At 37.9% G+C, this 20787-nt stretch overlaps 1 protein-coding gene across 1 annotated transcript in view; it reads right to left on the bottom strand.

Annotated features, from left to right (window-relative positions):
• The window catches only part of PTH2R (parathyroid hormone 2 receptor), a 44952-nt gene that overhangs the window by 22541 nt on the left and 1624 nt on the right, over positions 1-20787 (bottom strand). Inside the window, exons 2-7 of the mRNA XM_081142494.1 lie at positions 13725-13827; positions 8121-8231; positions 7887-8008; positions 6013-6110; positions 3997-4186; positions 2736-2889 (exon numbers count right to left, since the gene is read on the bottom strand). Coding sequence (XP_080998620.1) covers positions 2736-2889; positions 3997-4186; positions 6013-6110; positions 7887-8008; positions 8121-8231; positions 13725-13827 — 778 coding nt within the window. The remainder of the gene's footprint in view (positions 1-2735; positions 2890-3996; positions 4187-6012; positions 6111-7886; positions 8009-8120; positions 8232-13724; positions 13828-20787) is intronic.

Below are 20787 nucleotides of genomic sequence, written 5' to 3' on the forward strand. Positions count from 1 at the left end.
GGTATCGCTACACACATCTCCGTATTTCAATTATATTTACTGCCAAATGGATGACCAAATAATGTTTACTGGACTGAGATCGTTTTATACAGAGATGATGAAACTGGAAATGTAGTACCTTCTCCTGATTATTTGCAGAGAGTACAGAACATGAAAATATTCCACATGAAAGCTTGGCCATAGGGACGTGACTACAAGGTAGAACCAGAAAAGGTGCTTGTATATGACAATCTGCCCAATCTGACATTTCATCTGACAGCTGAAGATTAAGAATGGTTGCTGAGATAGAGGCAAATTTCATTCAATAAGGGATTAAGAAACAAGACAGGCACCTTCTAAATACAGAACTAACTGCATTTTTTAAAATGTGCAGTTGAAAGAACAAAATGTAACCAAGAGTAAAGTGCCATCTTTATCAGAAAATTGAGGCAGAGATGGGGGGAAAAGAGAATGAGGTTGGCGGAAAGAAAAGAAACACAGTCATCACCAGCATTCGCCCTGACTCCTCTCTATAGCTTGTTTTGTAAAAACACTCCTGGTAAATATTTGCCTCCAATGTCCTAGAGGACAGATGTGGCATCTGTTCCTCTTTAGACTGTCATTTCCTCCCCTTCCAGCTGACTGTTAAAAATCAGCAAAACTGACATGAATGACATGCAGCTGAGGAGAGCTGGAAGTTACGACGACTGGGTCCAAATGAGTGACAAGGGATCCGAAAGCTCTGCTCTCTAGTGAAGCCGGTAAATCACATCCCTGAAAGAAAGCACGAGACTGGGTTCATGATGAATTAGTCTAGCAAAGGACCCTGGCAAAGCAGCTGTAATGTTTTTTATCATTATTTTTCTCACAGGAATTTGGAAAAATGAGTAAGAAATAAAAATGTTTTAAAGTCAGACTCTCAGTGTTGAGATGAGGGGAAAATAGCCTATTAATCAGACAGATATTTACTTCATTAGATAGTAGCTGTGTCTGAGTAGCAGAGAGATAGTCTTCAAAGACTATTACTATTCTTTTAATTATATATGCCCTAGACTAGAGCATTTACTTGTTTAAAAAAATAGAGTTTAAAAGAGAGGGAGTCAGAAGATAGACCAACTCCAGAATCGTAACTCTATAAAGATTGGTTATTAGTGTATTAGATTGTGCTTAATTGAGTGAGCATAACATTGAATGTAAAATGCTTTTTCAAAGTGAGCTTTCATGTAAATCCTACTTGCTTTCACGTATGTTCTTAAACCATTTGATAAAACGATTTCAAGGGATGAAGTGTATCTACTGTAGTTATCATTCATATGCTAACGTTTTTGTGGACAAGCTCACTGGACTTTTTAAAAAAATTCTCTTTTTCATAGAAAGACTTGAAAACTAGTTTCCTGGGTTTCAGTAGACAAACTCCTGACTATAAGGAGGAACAGAATTGACTTATAGCCCCAATAAGAGTTGATGGGGAAGTTAGCTATCAAACCAATAAGTAAATAGAGATAAAAGAATTTATTACAAGTACGACAAGTGCAGTAGAAATCCAAAAAAATAAAAGGTAATGTAGACAAATGTCTACATCTATTGTTAAATTTTCTATTAACATTTTTACCAATGTCTAGTAATTAAGATGGTACGCAGATATAATTTTGACTTGAAGTCAAACTACCAAAAATTGTCAAAAAAATGTTCAAAGTACCCTAAAAAATGTAATGTATCTTTTTTATTTCTAGTAACTATTAGTTAAAGATATCAGAGAGCCACAAAACAAGCAAGCTGCCTTCCGAAACAGAACTTTATTCATGATAACCATTATTTCATAATAAATGAAGTGTTACAGTAAGTTGACCCTTTGTCTTCTTAAAGGTTATTAATTAACTAGCAGGAAACTCAATATTCCTCACTTCACATTTTCAAATGTTAAAACAATTTTAAGGCAAAATGGGCCAAGAATATTCTAATGTTGGAGGGGAGAAAAAACCTTCAAATTTGATCTTGAGCTACTTAGTTATTTTTTTTCCTATATTGAGCACCTCATAATTTAAATGGTAAAATAGCAATTGTGATACACAATTGTTCATCTTGAAACTTAATTATAACCACATATGAGTTTTGATTTCTCTTAAATTTTAACAAACAACATCCTGTTCTCCACGTCACATTGCATTTAGTGCGTCATCCAATAATCCCTCTAGTACTGATAAAGTGTTTTTGAAATATGAGCTGAATATCATTTTTTAAATTACTTATCCCATAAATAATTTGGATTATTTCCATCCAAAGACACAGTAAATCCATATAATTAGTTTGTAATTCATATTGTTACATGCAGTCAAAATGCTCTTATACATTCCTTTCTAGCATTTTCATTATACAACCTAGAAAACAAATCAACGATGCACTATTATAGCTTAGAGATTCAAAAACTATTGCTAACTCAGGATACTGACATAAGATATGAACAGAGCACTTCTAAATGTATATGGCTTATGCTTCCACCAAAAAATCCTCTCAAGAATCTGGCCTAAGAACACTTGCCATATGCTAACCATGAAAAGTTTGTTGCCACTGGGAGGATTACAGACTTGCTCTTACAATTTTTCCTCGATGAATGATGAAAGAGAAAGAAGGAGGGAGAGAGATAAAATGAGGAGGGATCATTTCAGGAAAATGGCTGAGAGAATGTTAATGATAGCGTGACAGAAAGCCCTAAAATCCATAATGCAGTTTAAAAGAAAAAGAGACAATTTCCTTACCCCAGCCTATCAAGGTGAAGCCCCACAGGTATTTGGTGTCAGAAAAGAAAGCCACAAAGATTAGACTATGCAGGTAGAGACCTTCCACCAAGATCCAATAGTAGTTTGTAGCCAAGAAGTAAATAAACATCACAACAGCAATCTTGCACCCAATCTGTCACAAATAAACCAGAATTGCATCACATTAGAACTCCTAATTGTACTGACTGCCAACATTAGGCAGTCATTTCCTTTTTATAATCTATGTCTCTTGGACATATGAGGGCAAGGCTGTAACAAAATTAGTTTAACATAGCATTTTTAAGATTATAGGTTTGATTTTGATTTTTTAAATAAAATGTTTTTCCTTTAGAAATTACAAAAAAAAATCACTTTTCTTTAATTTTTCCTGTTTATAAAAAGTATCCATGATCATTAAAGAAGATTAGGAAAGTACAGAAAAGCATAAAGAAGAAAATATTATTCATCATTCTACCATAAATTTGTTTTATTCTGGTCTAACTTGTATGCCCCAAAAGTTAGTCACTTAAAACAATAAACATTTAATACATCCTATGAATCTCTGGATTGACTAGGTGATTCCGCTGATCTTGGATGGCTAGGCTCTCGACAAAGGTGTACCTATGACTAGCACACTGTCACTCCTAATTCATTCTATTGTGTAAGACAAGCCACAGAGCCAGTCTAGCATCAGAATCAGCAGGAAATATAAAGCTACAAGGGAAAGGGCAAAGATACAGGTAGGGCATTAATTCGCACCAATGAAACAGTCTACTATACTTAATTTCCAGATATGTTGCCTTAAGGATCTAATTAACTGAAATATTGGGTGATTCTCTTCACTAAATAACACCAGGACACTTAACAGAAGAATCAAGTACGATGGAATTTATACTGAAACAAGTCTGTGAGTCTACAATAGAGGAACTAAAATGTCACGGGCTTTTAAATCCCAAGCTTCTGGTTTTGCTAGCAGGCTTTTTCCTTTGCAGGTGGGGTGGTGACAGCTGCTGTGGGATATACATCAAATGACATTGCAAACATGTGCTTTTTGCAGTTTCCATTTCAGAACACCCTTGAATGAGTGCTTAGGCATGAGAATTAAGGACAGAATTGAGATAGTAAGCATCAGTATACAAACCGGTCATCCGTTTCAGTTAGTCCAGAGATAAGTCAAAACAACCCAACACATATTTAGTGGACTGTAGAATTTCACTTCTTTGTAATGTTATACAAATCAGTAATGAGTGAAAGCACTTACATATTGTGATTTGTCTACAGAAGGTGCATCTATGAGATTCTGTAGGTCGTCCTGCATCATCAGGGACTGCAGCTCCTTGACGCCTATGTGAGCATGGACCACTCTGTCCTTGACAAAGATGCTTGCAGCTCTCAGCATGAAAGACACAAATAAGTGCAAGTGGATATAGTTCCTAGTGCAATGCAATCGTCTATGGAGGGGAAATAATCAGTTATAGATTTGGATAAAAATAGAAATGGGCAAAGAAATACATAAGTGAGCCCAAACTCCTCCCAAAAAAGAGGAAAATATAATAAACCTAAACAAAGACAGAAACCCATTATCATATATCTCCAACAGAAACAACTGGGATAGAAAACTAAAATGTATACTTTTCGGGAATTAATTTCAAATTTATCCTTATTTGCTGCCATGTTCATCCAGATTTTGCAGTGTTAAATATTATACTAAACTATACTAGAGCATTATACTATGCTGTCTATTAAAATAATAAATGGTCCTCTCAGACTGACTCTTCAGTGGGAGTGTCATCACAGGTGAGCGGCACTTGGTCAGGCAGTTTATCAAGTGTACATGGCAATGGTTTACTGCGAGTGGTGCCATCAATGTATATAAGTAGGTTTTGATTTTTCAGAGACTCAGCACTATTTACTACCCTAATAAAGGAGTATTTTGTTTTGTGAAACAGAAGGGTTTCAGAAATTTTGTATAATCTTTTCTGTATACTATAGCAATTACATATAAAATAATTATAGAGAAAGAATCCACTATTAAATACTGTGATGAACTATGATATAAATTGAAGAATTATTAGTCATTTGTATCCTCCTGAAATGTTATGTTCCTCATAAATATTTGCCTATTTTCTGAACAAGCACGGCTAAGCTTGGGGTAACAGAATGACCTCTGGATAGGAGTCAGAAAAGGAAGGTCCTGTTTCCAGCTGGACCACCTATCAACTGTGCCCTTGGACACTGAGCTTTCAGTTTCCTGGTCTCTAAAATGGGATAATACTCGCCAAGACAATTGCACAAAGCTATTTTGAGGAACCCTTTATAGTCTCACAATTGTGACTGTGTTACCTTTCCACTTAAAACTTCACTGCCTCCCTGTTACCTACATTAGAAGACAAAATTCAAAGCCCTTGACAAGGGCCTGCAAAACCCAGTGCCACAAAATCTAGTCTCTTCCTGGACATTCTGATACAGCCACTCCTCCCTATGTATCAAATTCTGCATTCAAATGGGACTCTTCTATGCTCTCTGAGTGTACTCTGCTCCTCTGTGCCTCCAACTTTTGCACATTCTGTTCCCTTCCTTTGGAATGTGCTGAATCCCTTATCGTTCAATATCAGCTCACATGTCCCTTGTTCTGGGAAGTTTCTCCTATCTTATCAGTATTGGACTCCACACCAACTGCATCACATATTTCTCAAACTGTGCACTGACGGTTTTCTCAGCTATTTGCATCACAAACCAGCATCATGAGTATATATAGCCTACATATGCTGTCTACTATTTTATCTCCTTATTGGTAATCAAAATTTTGTGTTGATTTAGATTAAGCTGAATTAATTTGGACAAACAAGTAGATAAAAATAAGCCACAGCAAGTGCAATAAATACTACTTCTTGATATATGCTATCAGATAATTTGGGAGACTTAAAATGAATTTCAGTCCAGTGTCACCAAAATCATATGAGGAAAGTGACATAAGTCTTTACATCAAGAATGAAAATTTATGCAACTCATTCAACTCTGTCCTGCTTCACTTTGCAAACAAATACACTACAGTGTAGATCTGTTGGCTTAATGGTGTCACACTGCTTTGATACCTTGAGATTTTAAACAAACAAACAAAACCCTGAATTTCTCATGAAAAAAAAATTGTCTGAGTCAAGTCATATAATAACACTCAGCTAAATTCAAAAGCTTGTGCTGGGAAAAATATTTGGGGACACAAATTGTGAGACCTCTGTGTCTTCGATGGATAAAAATGGGAATGGGAATCACTCACCTGAAGTAACCAATGATGAGAACAGCCACAGCCAGGGAACCAAAGGAGATGGAATATCCAACAGTGTACATGACATAGAGGCGTTCAAAGAGCTCTTGCTGCAGAGGAAGGGATTTAATTAGAAGAGCAGGTTTGAACAAATTGGTCAATGTAGATGAACCTAAAAATCACGCTTTTACCAGTTTAGAGACAGCCAATGTGTTATTACACTCATATAATACTATAGATTGTTCTTCTGGTCTTCCTCTTGTTTCCTAAATTCGAGTCAGCGTTAAAGATGTAAGAACGATATTTGGCATTTCTTATTGCTCAAGTGAGGGCAAATTAAATGTTGCGATATGTACTTCATATATTTTTGTACTGTTCATTTCAACTAATTGGAATTGTATATCCGACCTATGACACATGGGATAAACAAAACACATGTTACAAGACTATTTTTAGAGGAAATTGGTAAAAAGAATATGTCATTTTTGGAATATTATTTCTAGCTTTCTTTAACCTTTTATTGAGCTGTACTTTACTTGAACTAAAATGTACAAATCTTAAATGAGTTGGATGGGTTTTAATAAACCAAGTTCGTTGTGATCTGTGCAAGTCAGAAAATCAGCCACCAGCCACCCCCAGCTAACTCCTGTTCCAATTTCTATCACCACAACTTAGCTCTGTTTATGTATTTCATATACTTTTTGACTGTTCTTGGAGTTCTTAGTATTATATAGCATGTACCCTTTTTGTCAACATACTTTTTTGATACTCAGTGATATTGCATAAGTCAATGATTCATTCCTTTTTAATTTTTTTGTTTTAAAATAATTATAAATTCACAAGAAGTGGAAATAATAGAAAGGCTGCAGGTACCCTTCACCCAGTATCCTCCAGAGGTTTCATCTAACATAATCAGACTAAAGTATCAAAGCCAGGAGTTTGACATTGGTGCAATCTGTGTGTTTATAGTTCTATGTCATTTTAACACGTGTAAATTTTTACACCATCACTGCAATCACGACGGAGAACTATTCCATCACCACTATCTCCCTACCATCCCTGACACCTGGCAACCATTAATCTATTTTCTATCTCTATAATTTTGTCATCATGAGTTTTACTCCTGACGTATGAGTGACAGGAGTTTAAGCATGACATTTAAAGCACCACATATAACTTAAAAGTCACTATCTAGAAGTTTTCAAAGTTTGCATACAATTGCTAGCCTAGAAACGGCACTGATGAGGAATTTGTGGATCAGGCCTCTGCTTTAGACCCTGCCACCAGTGAGTTGTGTCACTTTGACCAACACTTAGTCTCTGGTTCTGAGTTGACTGATGTGTGTAAAATTAGGTATCGTGCTGGGAGACCTATGGAACACCCTGTGCTCTTCTTTAATTCTACACCTCTAATCTTTTACATACTAATGAAATCAACCACTGGCTAATCTTAGGAGATAGAAAATACATCTCTAAAATGGAAAGTTCCTCCTGGAATATTGAGTGAAATAAGATACAGCCATTTACAGGTAATTAAGAAAAATCATGAATCCTGTTGCTGATTAGCCACTTAAATCTTTATACATAATACAATGTAATATAAACATAATGCAATGCAACAATATACACAGAGACACATATTTATAAGTATATATGTATATATCTCAGCCAGGTAACTCTAACCTAAAGAAAATACCAGAATGTTTCTGGTCCTAGACCTTTCCTTTACCAGGTATCTGAAAAGATTCCAAACTTGCTTTTATCTTTGATGATCTTTGTGTCTTAGAATAAAAGGGTTTTTCCATAAAATGGCTGGCAATCAAAAATTGCATAAAAGTCATTATTCTGCTTTCCCTTAGCGATTCACAAACACAAAATCACCACTACCTTTCCTAGGCTGACATCTGGCTGAAGAAAGCGAAGGCAGTCTGAATAATTAGCCCAGGTTTTATTTAAACTGTGCATAAAATCCCATGTTCCATTGGGGTTGCAGTGTCGCAAAGCCACGCCTGTAAAGACACGAAGAAAAACAGGGAGAGTGCTCAGGTTCCTTAGTGTCCATTGCAAAAGTGCATATAGTAAATTTTGTTCCAAATTACCCATTTCAGAGAAAGCCAATACCTTTATGATTGAAGTCAAAAATATAAGGAGGGCAGGGGACAGCCAATATTTTCCCCACTGTTCCTCTGGGCCAACAAATGAGTCCATCCCATTCTGGAAAACAATTCCCCTCTGATGAGAAAAGAAATTAAAAAGCAAATAAACAAAAATGCAGTTAGAACCAGAGAGTAAATTCATTCAAAATACAAAATTTCAAGCCACTGCCTGTAGCAAAATGTGAAATAAATTGATAGTTTTGGAAACTAGAATGAGGTGGATTGGGTGCAAATGTCCCAAAATTCACCTGCACAGCCTCATCGGAGGGCCATGGAGAGGAACATTTGATTTGCACAAATTAAAAACATTTTAGTGACTCCAAAAGGAATGAGTTATAGCAATTACTATGTAAGAAACATTAGAATTCATTGTGAACAACTTCTGTAGTAAAATTCTTCCAACTATCATAGTTGTAGCTACATTTTTTACCCTAGATTTTTTTAATTGTTGTTAAAAAATATGGCACATGAAACAGATTGAGCTTCACAGATAAGCTCCAAGATTTGGAGCTGCCTTTACCAAAAATTTTAGTAATTCCTTTGAGCCTAACTAACACTCATCTCAAACAAAATTCTCATAAGCTCTACTCTCCTTGAGAGGCATCCAGGACCCTAACACTTCTCACAGCCTCCATTGCCACCAGCATGGTCCAAGCCCTTCATCTCCAACCTGAATTACTGCAATAGCCTCCAACTGGTCCTTCTGACTCTGTTCTTGCTCTCATTTCATTTATTCTTTTTTTTAATTATTATTACAGCTGAGATTCAATACTATATTAGTATATTAGGATCAGGTGTATAGCATGGTGGTTAGACATTTATATAATTTACAAAGTGATCCTCCCATAAGTCTAGTACCTACCTGGCACCATATATAGTTATAGCAATATTATTGACTATATTCCTTATGCTGTACTTTACATCCCCGTGACTATTTTGTAATTCCCAATTTATATTCTTAATTCCTTCACCTTTTTCACCTAGTTCCCCAACCTCACCCCACCCCCATCTGGCAACCATCAGTTTGTTCTCTGTATCTGAGTCTGTTTCTGTCTAGTTTGTTTTTTATATTCCACATGTAAGTGAAATCATATGGTATTTGTCTTTCCCTGTCTTACTTATTTCAAAAAGACATATGCATCCCTAGGTTCACTGCAGCATTATTTACAATAGTCAAGATATGGAAACAACCTAAGTGTCCATCAATAGATGATTGGATAAAGAAGATAATGTAGCACATATACAAAATGAAATCTTACCATTTGCGACAGCATGGATGGATCTAGAGGGCATAACACTAAGTGAAATAAGCCCTTTCATTTATTCTTAACACAATAGCCCCAAATTCTCCAAAGGCTTCCCATCTCACTCGGAGCAAAAGCCAAGTCTTTACAATGTCTGAAGGCCCTGACGGGATCTGCCCTTTCCCCTAGATTATCTCCCCAACCTCAACTCCTACTAAAAGCCTCCTTTCTTTCCTGTGAACTCACCGCAATTCCCCCAGATAGCTACAAGGCTTATTCCCTTACCTCCTACAGATTTTTACCCAAACTTCAATTTCTGAGTAAATTTTCCTATTTGAAATTACTTCTTGACACACTCCTTATCACCTTTCCTGCTATATTTTTCACCTTCCAATATTGTACTATTTTATTATTGTTTTCTTGAACCGCAGGTGGAAGGACCCTGAGAGTAGGGGATTTTGTCTGTTTTGTTTCATGCATTGGCCACCCAGCACTTGACAGGGGCTTAAACATTCAGCGAGTGTCAACACTTCTGCAGGACCCTCCCCGTTAGATGTGTATTGAGCTTCCAAGAAGAGAGCATATCAGTCACGTCATACTCTGACTGCCCAAAAAAAGACCACTTTTAATTAGTGCTGTTTTCATTTTCTATTGCTACCTTCACAAATTACCACAAATTTAGTGGTTTCAAATAATTCAAATTTATTATCTCACTATTTCTATAAGTCAGAAGTCTGGCAAGCTTGGCTGGATCTCTGCTCTACAGACTCACAAGGCCAAAATCAAAGTCTGGGCAGGGCCACATTCCTTTCTGGAGGCTCCTTGGGAGAATTTGCCTCCTTGCTCATTCTAACTGTTGGCAGAATTCAGTTCCTTGCAGTTGTAGGACTGAGGTCCCCATTTCCTTGCTTGCTGCCAGTTGAGGGCTGTTCCCAATTTCTAGAAGCCACTTGAATTTCTTAGCTCATGACACCCTTCCTCTCTTTTCAAAGTCAACAAAGCAGGATGAATCTTGTCACATTTCAAGTCTCCCCTCCACTCTCCTTTTCTGTGACTCTTCTGCCTTCCTCAGCTACTTTTAAGGGTCCATGTGATTAAACTGGCCCATCCAAATAGTCCAGGATAACCTCCCTATTTTAAGGCCCACAACCTTAGTTTCATCTGTGATGCCCCTTTATCATGTAACATGACCTACACAGGCATAACACCAAATATTGGAGAGTGGGCCTCTTTGGGGGCCCTCATTCTGTTACCAGAGGTGCTATCCATTACAGCTCACAATGTTTTAGTAACTAATTACGCTGTTAGCTGAGGATTTTTGTTCTCGCTAATGTTCATGATGTCAAACTGTTTGGTTTTTAACAGTCAGCATAAGAGAACCTCATAGAAACACCCATCTCTACAAAAAAGAATCCAGCATAAACTGAAATTAACTTCTTTGTGTCCACCACATCACACAGAAACAAATATTTGATTTGCTCTGTGGATTGCTGAAGCAATAAAAGAAGGAAAATGCCCTCCCTCGCCCAAACTGTTCTTACAGAAGAGAACCTTTTCCTGGAAACAGCCCCACTCTGCTCGCATAAGAAAAAGCCTGGGTTTCCGATACCACGAGCACCCCAGGAACTCGCTGCACTGGCTCCTGCTCCTGCTGCCCAGCTCACCCGCCTCTTTGCCCCGTTCCCTGCTTCGTGTTTGTTTTCTGTTTCCTCGGAGTGTAATGAATGGATCTCTCCCCCAACTTTGCCCCGTGTTTGTTTTCTGTTTCCTCGGAGTGTAATGAATGGATCTCTCCCCCAACTTTGCCCCGCCGCTCCTCTCTGTGTCCGCAGCACTCCCGCGGCTCCCAGCGCTTTGCTGTCCCTAACAGGCCCCCTCCTTACTCAAGGGCACTGTCCAGCCCTTTACCCGGTGGGCACCTATCACGCAACCCACACAGAAGCTGAACGCACATTCTCGTGTTCTTATCACTAGTTGGCCCTCTAAAGTGTACGCAGCAGTGTCATGTGAGATGTTCTGGCAAGAATCAGCCACGTGATGGAATAAGGCCTTCAGATTAGCCTAAAACCCAACGACTAGTTTATTTTATAGTTATGTCGTCTTTACATGGCCATGGAGGAAAATCGGCTAGTTTTTCCTCAAGTAAAGAAAAGCAGAGTTTTCTAATTTTCTACAAGATACCACTCCACACGCATACACACACAGACATAACTCCCAAAATTCAGAAAACCAAGACTCCCCAAAATAAGGTTTCTATAGATCACATCTCTCTGGTGGCTCTCGGACAAAGAGAATAATAAATGTTCACAAAAGGTTGAAAAGATTGCGGAAGCCAGGACCTCACAGATAATACAGAGATCTTAATTAGCATCCAACTCTGAGAATCTTCTCACATTCTATGTGAGTAAACACTTTCATTGTTTAGCAGAAAACTAATTATTTGCCTGATGACTCACCAATCTCCCTTCATAAATTAATAACATTAATTACATTCCCTGGAATCTTTTGTATGTGCCAGGACAAACGAAATATTAGTGAAGCTTCTCGATCCATGATATTTTTCACAGGACAATCTAAAATTTGAAGACTAACTTTGTCTCTTTTCAGTTCTACAGTTATTTACAACACAATGGAACCATACGTTGGTGAGTAAACCAGGATCAATAATATTTTGGTTTGTGTTTTCAAATACTTGAATCGTTTTATAACTAGGTATTTGCATTTACATTTCCTTTTCTTTATTATAAAATATTTTTCATAAACAAAACAGAGAATATTATATATCCATCATCTAGAATTGACACTTGTTAATGTTTTGTCATATTATTTCATGTAATTTATTTTTGGTGGTATTTTAAATTAAATTGCAGACAGCATAATAGCTCACTCCTAAATATTTTAATTTGCATCTCTTAATTTTAGAAAAAAATTTTAATGAAAATTTCTTAAGTTAGCTAGTGAATTCAAAATGACATTCTACTTTTTGACATACAAAGTGAAGAAATTTTTATTTTGATTTACATGTATTAGACATTTTCTACTGAAAGGTAGGCCAAAGTTTGATCAGATTTAATTCTATCCTATCTGTACGGAGAAAGATCTCAAAGGAAGTATCTTTCTTCTTTTAATATTTATTCATTGACTTGTTTCGTATGTTTCACATCTTCACAAATTTTAGATGTTATGTAAGTTTCCATCCAGCTCGTTTACTCCTTTTATGTGCAATTCCTGCGGTGTGTGACTGAACCACACAGGCTTGGCTTTACCGGCCCTCTTCCCTCTGCCAGGAATGTCTTTACTTCTTTCCCCACAGCGAATTCCTAGCCTTTTCATTTTAAGATAAGATGATTATTCCTCCAGGAAGCCTCCTCTAATCCCTCGGCAGTGAATTAAGCTGCCTTCCCAGGGATCCCGTAGTTTTGATGCCTCTGCTGCCAATTACACCACAGCTGACTCCTCCTAACTCCACCATTACCTCGGGGCAAGGACAGAACCTGCCTCGCTTTTCCCAGTACTTAGTACAGAAGCAGCAGATAATATATTTGTTGAACTGTTAAAGAGACACTGAAGATGATAATGTTGGACTGAGGCTTCTTCCAGCTTAAAATCTCATGAGACTTCATAGAAAATAATTCATTCCTCCTTCACGGACACTACTACTTATAAGTTCCTTCCTGGCGTGTTGCTCCTGCAGTGCTCAGAGGTAGCGTTGCTGATTCTCTTTTCTGACACTACTGGTCTGGCCTTTCAGGCAACTGCTTCCTAGTCCAAGATACCTACAAAGGCTGAGTTCATGGAAACACGTTTCTTAAAACATGGCTTAGCTGGCTGCAAATTAAAAGAATAAATCTGAGACCAGACATCATCCCATAGGGTCAGCAAACTCTGCATTTGAGGCTTTTCTAGGTTAATCACCAAAAGAATTAAATATAATACCTATCTTCTAAACTAGTAAAGGGGAGAAAGGAAGAAATAAAGGAAAAAGTCTCAATTAATTCAAAAGAAGGTGGGGGTGAGGAGTGGCAAAGGAGGAAAAGCTGGTGAACTGTAGAGCCCAAATAAGATAAATTAAACTAGTAGAATTAAAGTCAAGTATATGTATTAGCAATCGCAAGGATAAACCAGCACGCATGCTCTCTGCGGGCAGGCCGATTCCAAAGACAGGCCAGAGCAGCAGGCTGAGGCGCACAGTTGCTATTCCCAAACTCACAAATCAAGCAAGGCACTCCTCCCAGAGGTGGAAAGAGCCTTATCCTGCTACACACCCCTCTGGGCAGGGCTGGGGTCGGGGCACCTGGAGGACACAGTTCTGTTGGCGTCGTTACCTCCTTCCTGGGGCTGAGCTGTGATGTTGAGTTCGCACTGTACTTTAGCTTTCAGCACAAGGACAATCTGTTCCTCTATAGTGATGGTGCCGTCGGAATCCAGCTGCAGAAACGAACAAAACGTAAACAGCGAAAAACAGTCTCATCTTTTATTAAGCCATGATACAAACTTGCACTACCCTCTAATAGAATTGAAAAGTAAAGTTTTGATATCAAACTATTTGCTAGTCCTTTATTTGAATCAAAGTTCAAAATCCATCAATGTATAAGATTTTAACATAATCTTACTTTTACCTGATTTGCCTAAAGAAAAAAATCCCATATTAAATATAATTAGAAAATAATAATAAACACGTTGTAAATTTCCTAGAATGTTATGAAGACACAATATTTTATTAAGTCTCTTGCAGTATGTCAGTTATGGCACACAGGAGACCACGGACGAGAAGAAGGCTAAATGTATCTCTACTGAAAAATGACTGAAACCCTGGGAAAACCACTCAACATCTTTAGGTTCATTATAAACCTAAACATGCACGTGGCCCAGGAATCAGAGACGTTAAAGGAGGACCAGATCTGGCTACTGCCCCTCTCTAATGAGACGAGCCAGCAGATGAGGGTCCACTTCCAAGGTGGCCCACTCACACAGTATTAGCAGGGGCCTCAGGCCCTCAGCCGCTGGCGGGAGGACTCCCCATGGTTCTCTCTATATGGGTGCCTGAGTGTCTTTATACATCAACTGGCTTCCCACAGAGTGAGTGATTCCAGAAAGAAAGCAGGGGGGAAACCACAATGCCTTTTACCATCTCTAGTCTCAGATGTCACTCATGATCAGTCCCATTATATTCTATCTGTTAAAAGCAAGTCACCAACTCTCACTCAAGGAGAGAGAAATTAATCTCTACGTCTTAAAGGAAGGTATCAAAAAATTTGTAAATATGTTTTTAAACAATCACAACTTTCTACAAGTGATCATCCACTTTCTAGAAAAAGAATACTAGCATTATGTGTTCTGTAGATTTATTAACAATAATAGGGTCCAGAGCTTTGCAGTTCTGCTTTCAGTTAGGGACTCAGAGGTTCTTAAATCAAATGAGATGATGAAACCTATCAGTTTATCTAAGTGACAAACTCCCTATAACACAATCCTTGGGAAATCCCAAATCTTTAATTTCAGGCTGGAAATACATTTATTCTCTAGAGCCATTATTTAAGGAAATCCTTTTTATATTTATAATAAGGCATTATGGACCAAACATTAGAAATTGAAAGCTGTTTAAATTGTTAGCCATAGGAAGTGGCTAACAATTAGAGATTAATAATAATTATGGTTTTAAATGGCACAAAATGATAGACTGGCAGGTTGAACTGCAACGAAGGATACAGAAAAAATACCTATCATAAAAACTAGTTTTAATGACAAAAAATTGTGTTATTCCTGAAAATTTTGAGTTTACTATTTTCTAATATATTTATAATATAGAGTAGCTCAATAAACAATCAGGTATGTAGTTTTAAAGATTGCTGGATATCATTCATAGCTCAATTATTTATTTTAATAATTTTTTCATGAAAAAAGGGATTAATCAAAAGCTAATGGGAGGGTTGGCATACACAACAAAATTTAACTATAAGGCTAACAGCACAGATTCACAGTTAGAAGTAGCCACACTAAAAGTGAGGCATAAAGTCTCACATGTCATAAAGGGAAGGGGAAATGAAAACAGATGAGTCATCTGAGTGGGCCAGAAGGGAAATTAGTTTTTATGATAGGTATTTCTTCTGTATCCTTCACTTCAGTTCAACTTGCCAGTCTATCATTTTGTGTCATTTAAAACCATAATTATTAATAATTCATTCTCCAGAAAGTCAGGCACCATTCAAGTTTTTTGATTTTCTGTTGTTGTTTTTTCTGGCTGTGTTTTCAGCTGAATAGTTACTTTCTTTGACTTAAATTGTAGAAAATACTGGGTAAGCTATAACTGAGTTTCAGAACTATAAATTTGATTCAGAGAAATTTGATTTGAATATCAAACACGAACATTTCGAACCACTCCTTGTACCATTTTTACTTGAACAAATCCATTTTTGCTTTCTTTTGTGCATGTGTGGCCCTTTTACTGGGATAACCTTCTCAGGAACATAAGCATTATGTAAACTCTAGCTTCTAAAGATATTTTATGCTAAAAACTGTGGCCAATTTAATTCAGGAGCAAGTTTGACTAGGGTGTACTCATTCTTTTTTTTTTTAAGTATTTGTATTGATTTTTAGAGAAAAAGAGAGAGAGGAACATCAGTTGGTTGCCTCCTGCACACACCCCTACTGGGGATTCAGCCTACAACCGGGGCATGTGCCCTGGCTGGGAATTGAACCCGTGACCTTTTGCTGCATGGTCTGATGCTCAACCAACTGAGCCACACCAGCCAGGGCAGGATATATGATCTGTTAAATTGATCTTTAGTCATTTCAAGTGAGAGTAAGAAAATGCTTAACATCTTTTATATTGCCTTTCCTTCCTCCCTTGTTAGATACAAGTGTTCTTCACCACAGACATTAAAATCATAGTTTATTTAAGACAGAAGAGCACTTTTCATACTCATTGCTTTGTATTCAGTATCTATTTCAATGTTTCATATTCAGTGTTACTCCAAAAGCAATAATTGCATCGGAAAAAGTGGTAGTTTAAAAAAAACAGATGTTAATTTTTCCTGGGCAAGTGATCATTTACAATTCAAAATAAAATGTTGAATTTCAATCTGTTACGTACTTAGATAGCGAAAAGAAGCCCTAATTTGATCATGTGTATCTTATTGAAAGTACCTAAAGTTGTCATTAATTGTTGATATCTAAGTATGTGAATCCTCATAATTACAATATTCACATTTATTTCATTTTAAAGTCAACATTTAAAGTCCAACATGAACCGGTAAATTAGTTGTGTTTAAAAAGAAGCATTCTGGAACTTCTACTTCTGGTGTGATAGGTTTTCTCTATTCTCCCAGTAAGTACAACTAAAACTCTGTACAATATATATAAAATGGACATAAGATGATTTTGAAAGGTAGAGAGCAGAAAGCAGACCAGGTAGGGACCTCAGATCCCTGAAGAACAATACAGTGGAAAAGTCTCTAGGTTTTCTTTTTGTCTCATTTTCCAAACTTGGATTTGTAGAAAATGGCCACTCTAAAACATCAAACAGGCACTGACCAAAAAAAAAAAAGAAGTCTAAAAAAATACCCTGGTCTCTACAGCAAAGAAAGGAAAGAGTCAGCCTGACAAGACAGAAAACTTTTAGACAATAATAGCTCAACCCAAATACCATAGAAAAAACCACAGTCCAACCCCAATCCACACAAGCAAAGGCCAAGTGTACAGAGGTGTAAGGAGATGCTGTAAGGAGGTGCCCCACACCCTCCCCAGAGTGGCTTCAGAGCAAAGAGAGAGCCAGGACTTCCAGCCACACAGGTCTCTAACAATGCCACCCACGATCCCCTCAGCCCAGGTGCCAGTGGAGACCAGGAGAGGAGCCTGGACTTCCACCCCAACCTGGCTGGCAGTCAGGAGGTATCCCCTCCATCTCCCCCTGGGGCGGGATCAGAGAAGACCTAGTGGAGAGTCAGTCTAGCAGCAGTGAAACCACCTCATTGCGGTGGGGGTGAGACCACGTGAAGATACCTAGGGAGGAAGAGTTTTAACTGAAGGATGCCCCATGCTCACAGGAAAAATTTCTTTCTACTCACTCAATACCGTCTGTGCTGGTTTAATAGCAAGGACTGTGGAGCATATTTATTCTACAAGTATTTGTTGAGACCACCCATGGGGAAGACACTGAATACAGATCCTATGGCAGAAGACAGATACAAAAGAAATCCAAGCCATGATCTGGCCCTGGGGTAGGTCAGGAGGTACCATATGGCTCTCAGGCACTTAGTACACATTTACCATGAGTGGCACAAAAAATGCAATAGGCTCACAAACCAAATGCCATTACTAATATGTTACCAATCTGGTGGAGATAAATGTCTGCTCCATCTTTCGGATTGATTTTAAAAGGCATCTCTGAGGCTACAGGAAAGCTCCACTGTCTACTTGACGTTTCGTCTAGTTCTTAGATGTCTCTAAGATATCTCTAAGTTCAATTAATCAACATGAAAATCGTGCGTAAGTTTTGCTCACATGCCTCTACGGCCACACCACACTGAACGCACCCAATCTTGTCTGATCTCGGAAGTCCTGCTTACATGACTACCCGAAGCTTCGGGATTTGAGTCTTACAGACTTTAGTCATCTAGAAAATAAGATGCCAGAATGCATGCTGAGAAGAGAAGTTCCACCTTGGTACTTATTATAGGCATGAGCGCCTTTCTGAAGGCAGATTCTCCTGCGGTGTAGGCAGAAGAACATGCAGGCTGAGACATCTCATGCCCACAAGCTTGCTTTAAATGCATTGTTAAACACAGCCTTACTCTCAGAAATGTCTTCAAAAAATAACTGAAAAACTTTTTCTCATAGAAAACAGAGCTAGCCTTATTATGTAAGTAGGAAAGTGACAAGTAGTATAAATTATTCTCATTTAGGAAATTTCAGCCAGTTTGCAATTTGATGTAGACGGTTTCATAAAGAAGAGGTAGAACTCTGCCTTCAGGAACTTTCAATACACATATAAGCCTGTTCCGATCTTGTTGCAAAAATATCTGGCCAAACAGCATTAAACAACATTTTTATTTGCTAGATATTTTCATCAGTTACCAACCTGTATCTTCTTAACAAAAGCGTTTGGATTTATTTGCCAATTCAAGTAGCAATATATAATAGCCCTTCCACCTATGATCATGCAAATGCCAATATTTAATGAACATCCAATAGAGATCATCTATATCAGCCATAACTAATTAGAAAACGTAATAGAAATTATGATAATGATGACGACAACAGGGATGGCTAACACTTATAGAAGCAAACTCTATGGCAGGCACTACATGAAATGCTTCTCCGGAGGTTTGCACGTAACCCACACACCATCACAATGAATTCGGCATTAGGTCAGCCCCATTTTGTAAATGAAGAAACTGAGTGTTTGAGATGTTAAGTAACAGCTAAAAGAGTAGGAAACAAATTCCCAATTCTGCTTCTGATCGAGTCCGTAACCCTAACCACATTGCATAGTAACCTCCCCCCTAGAAAGGTCTGATTTACTTTCTTTGAGAGGCTATGCAATTCCATGAATGGAGTGGCCGCCAAGCGCAGCCTCTCAGAGGCTCTCCCAGCTGCGCCCTCCTCGCCATCGCCACCAGCAGGTGCGGGTTCCTTGCATCATCTGTACCCACAGCAGCCATCTCTGCCCTTTAGAATAGAATGACCTTTTTAAAATGAAAACTTGGGTAAATGACTAGAGACTTGAGTTCCAAGTGGGATCAAATAGGATGAATTTTCTTGGAATGAAACACAAATTAGCTTTTTTCAAACGTTCATGGAGAACCTACCACCCAAAGGCACCATGCTCATTGTCACAGGGGGTTGCAAATTGTTTATTAGCCACTTTTCCCTGTGAATTATCATCTGAGATCATCGTACAGAAAACCACCTGCATCCAATCAAGTTAGCTGGCCCTTGTAATCCCACTGTGCGCTCACTGAGAATATCACTCACACATGTGGCGTCAGGTACCCCCTATAAAGTAACGATGCTAAATCCAAAGCTTTTCTCACGCTCCGTAATCCAATATCCTACCTTCCACTAACTATATCTCAGGCTTCTCACACTCGGCTTACCTAGAAATTTTACTCCTCACACCTGCTCTGACCATTCTTCCTTCTAAATGTCTCTGGATTCCACCTGCCTCCTTGCATCTCCACTTGTACGAGGACACACCAGTGACTATCAGGGCGGCTGCAGCTGCCTTCTGATCAGCTGTTCTGTCTTCAGATGACTTCTTCAGAGTGGGAGAGACATTTTAATCAAGTACTCATATTAATAAATGTAAAATTAAAACATCTATCAGTACTATGAAAATGTCCAATAGGCTCTGAAGGAGAAACCACAAGGGACAGAAGGAAGTGTTGCTGGCAGATGGAATAGCCTTGCAAAATTCACACACACACATACACACACACACACACACCATTTAAAAGCTTTCAGTGGCTCCCAATCATCTGAATCATCTGAATCTAATAATCATTCCATTAAAAAGCCCTTGGTTAATCAGCTAATAGAAAAAAGAGGAAAGAGCTGATATTTTCATTACCAGACACCTTAAGGCTTTGGTCTGCTTGTATATTTTTACTTTTTTCAATTACAGTTTGTTTTTATGTTTTTAAATTCAACACTCTCTCACAGCCTATGAGACAAATGCCATTAATTGTCCCTGTTTTAGAATGGAAGAAATGGAGACTCAAAGAGGTGAAATGAACTGCCTAAAATCACGTTGCCATTAAAAGATCTAAAGACTAATTCAGAGAAAAGACAAAAACTAAACAGAGGGGAAAGAAAGGAAATGATTTCTAGTAGACGACAAAGCCAACTGGAGCTCAAGACAGGAAATTAAATGGGATTTGTGAGCGTTGGATGAAAATGCCCTATTTTTCTTCACAATGCATTGGGAAAGTAGAGCCTGTCCTCCTCAGGGCACAGAGTAAGAGCATGAATGAATGAGTTCTGAAGTGTGCACTGAGTCAAAGGCAGCATCTTTGCCAACCAAAACAAGAGATTTTTAAAACAACTGACAGGTACTAGCCTATGTTATCTATTTTGTGCTGTGATCCAATGTCCACTGAATATTGAAGACTTATTCTACACAAGCTAATTCTGCTTAGATGAGTTATGTTTGTTATTATATTAATATATTAAAATTTAGCTGGGAATGAAGACAGAGAAACAGAAGATAAGAGAAAGTGTCAATGTAAATCACTTTAACTTTCAGATTTTGTTTAAAATGCCAAAAATGTAATATATTATCACAAACTGTCATTTCACACAATTCTTCAGCTATAAACATAAAGGGAAATCAGTTTAAAGCAATGGGTCTCAAGCAGGGGCGATTTTACCTACAAAGGGACATTTGGC

Source organism: Miniopterus schreibersii (assembly GCF_964146895.1).
Source record: "Miniopterus schreibersii genome assembly, chromosome: 7".
Taxonomy (NCBI): Eukaryota; Metazoa; Chordata; class Mammalia; order Chiroptera; family Miniopteridae; genus Miniopterus; species Miniopterus schreibersii.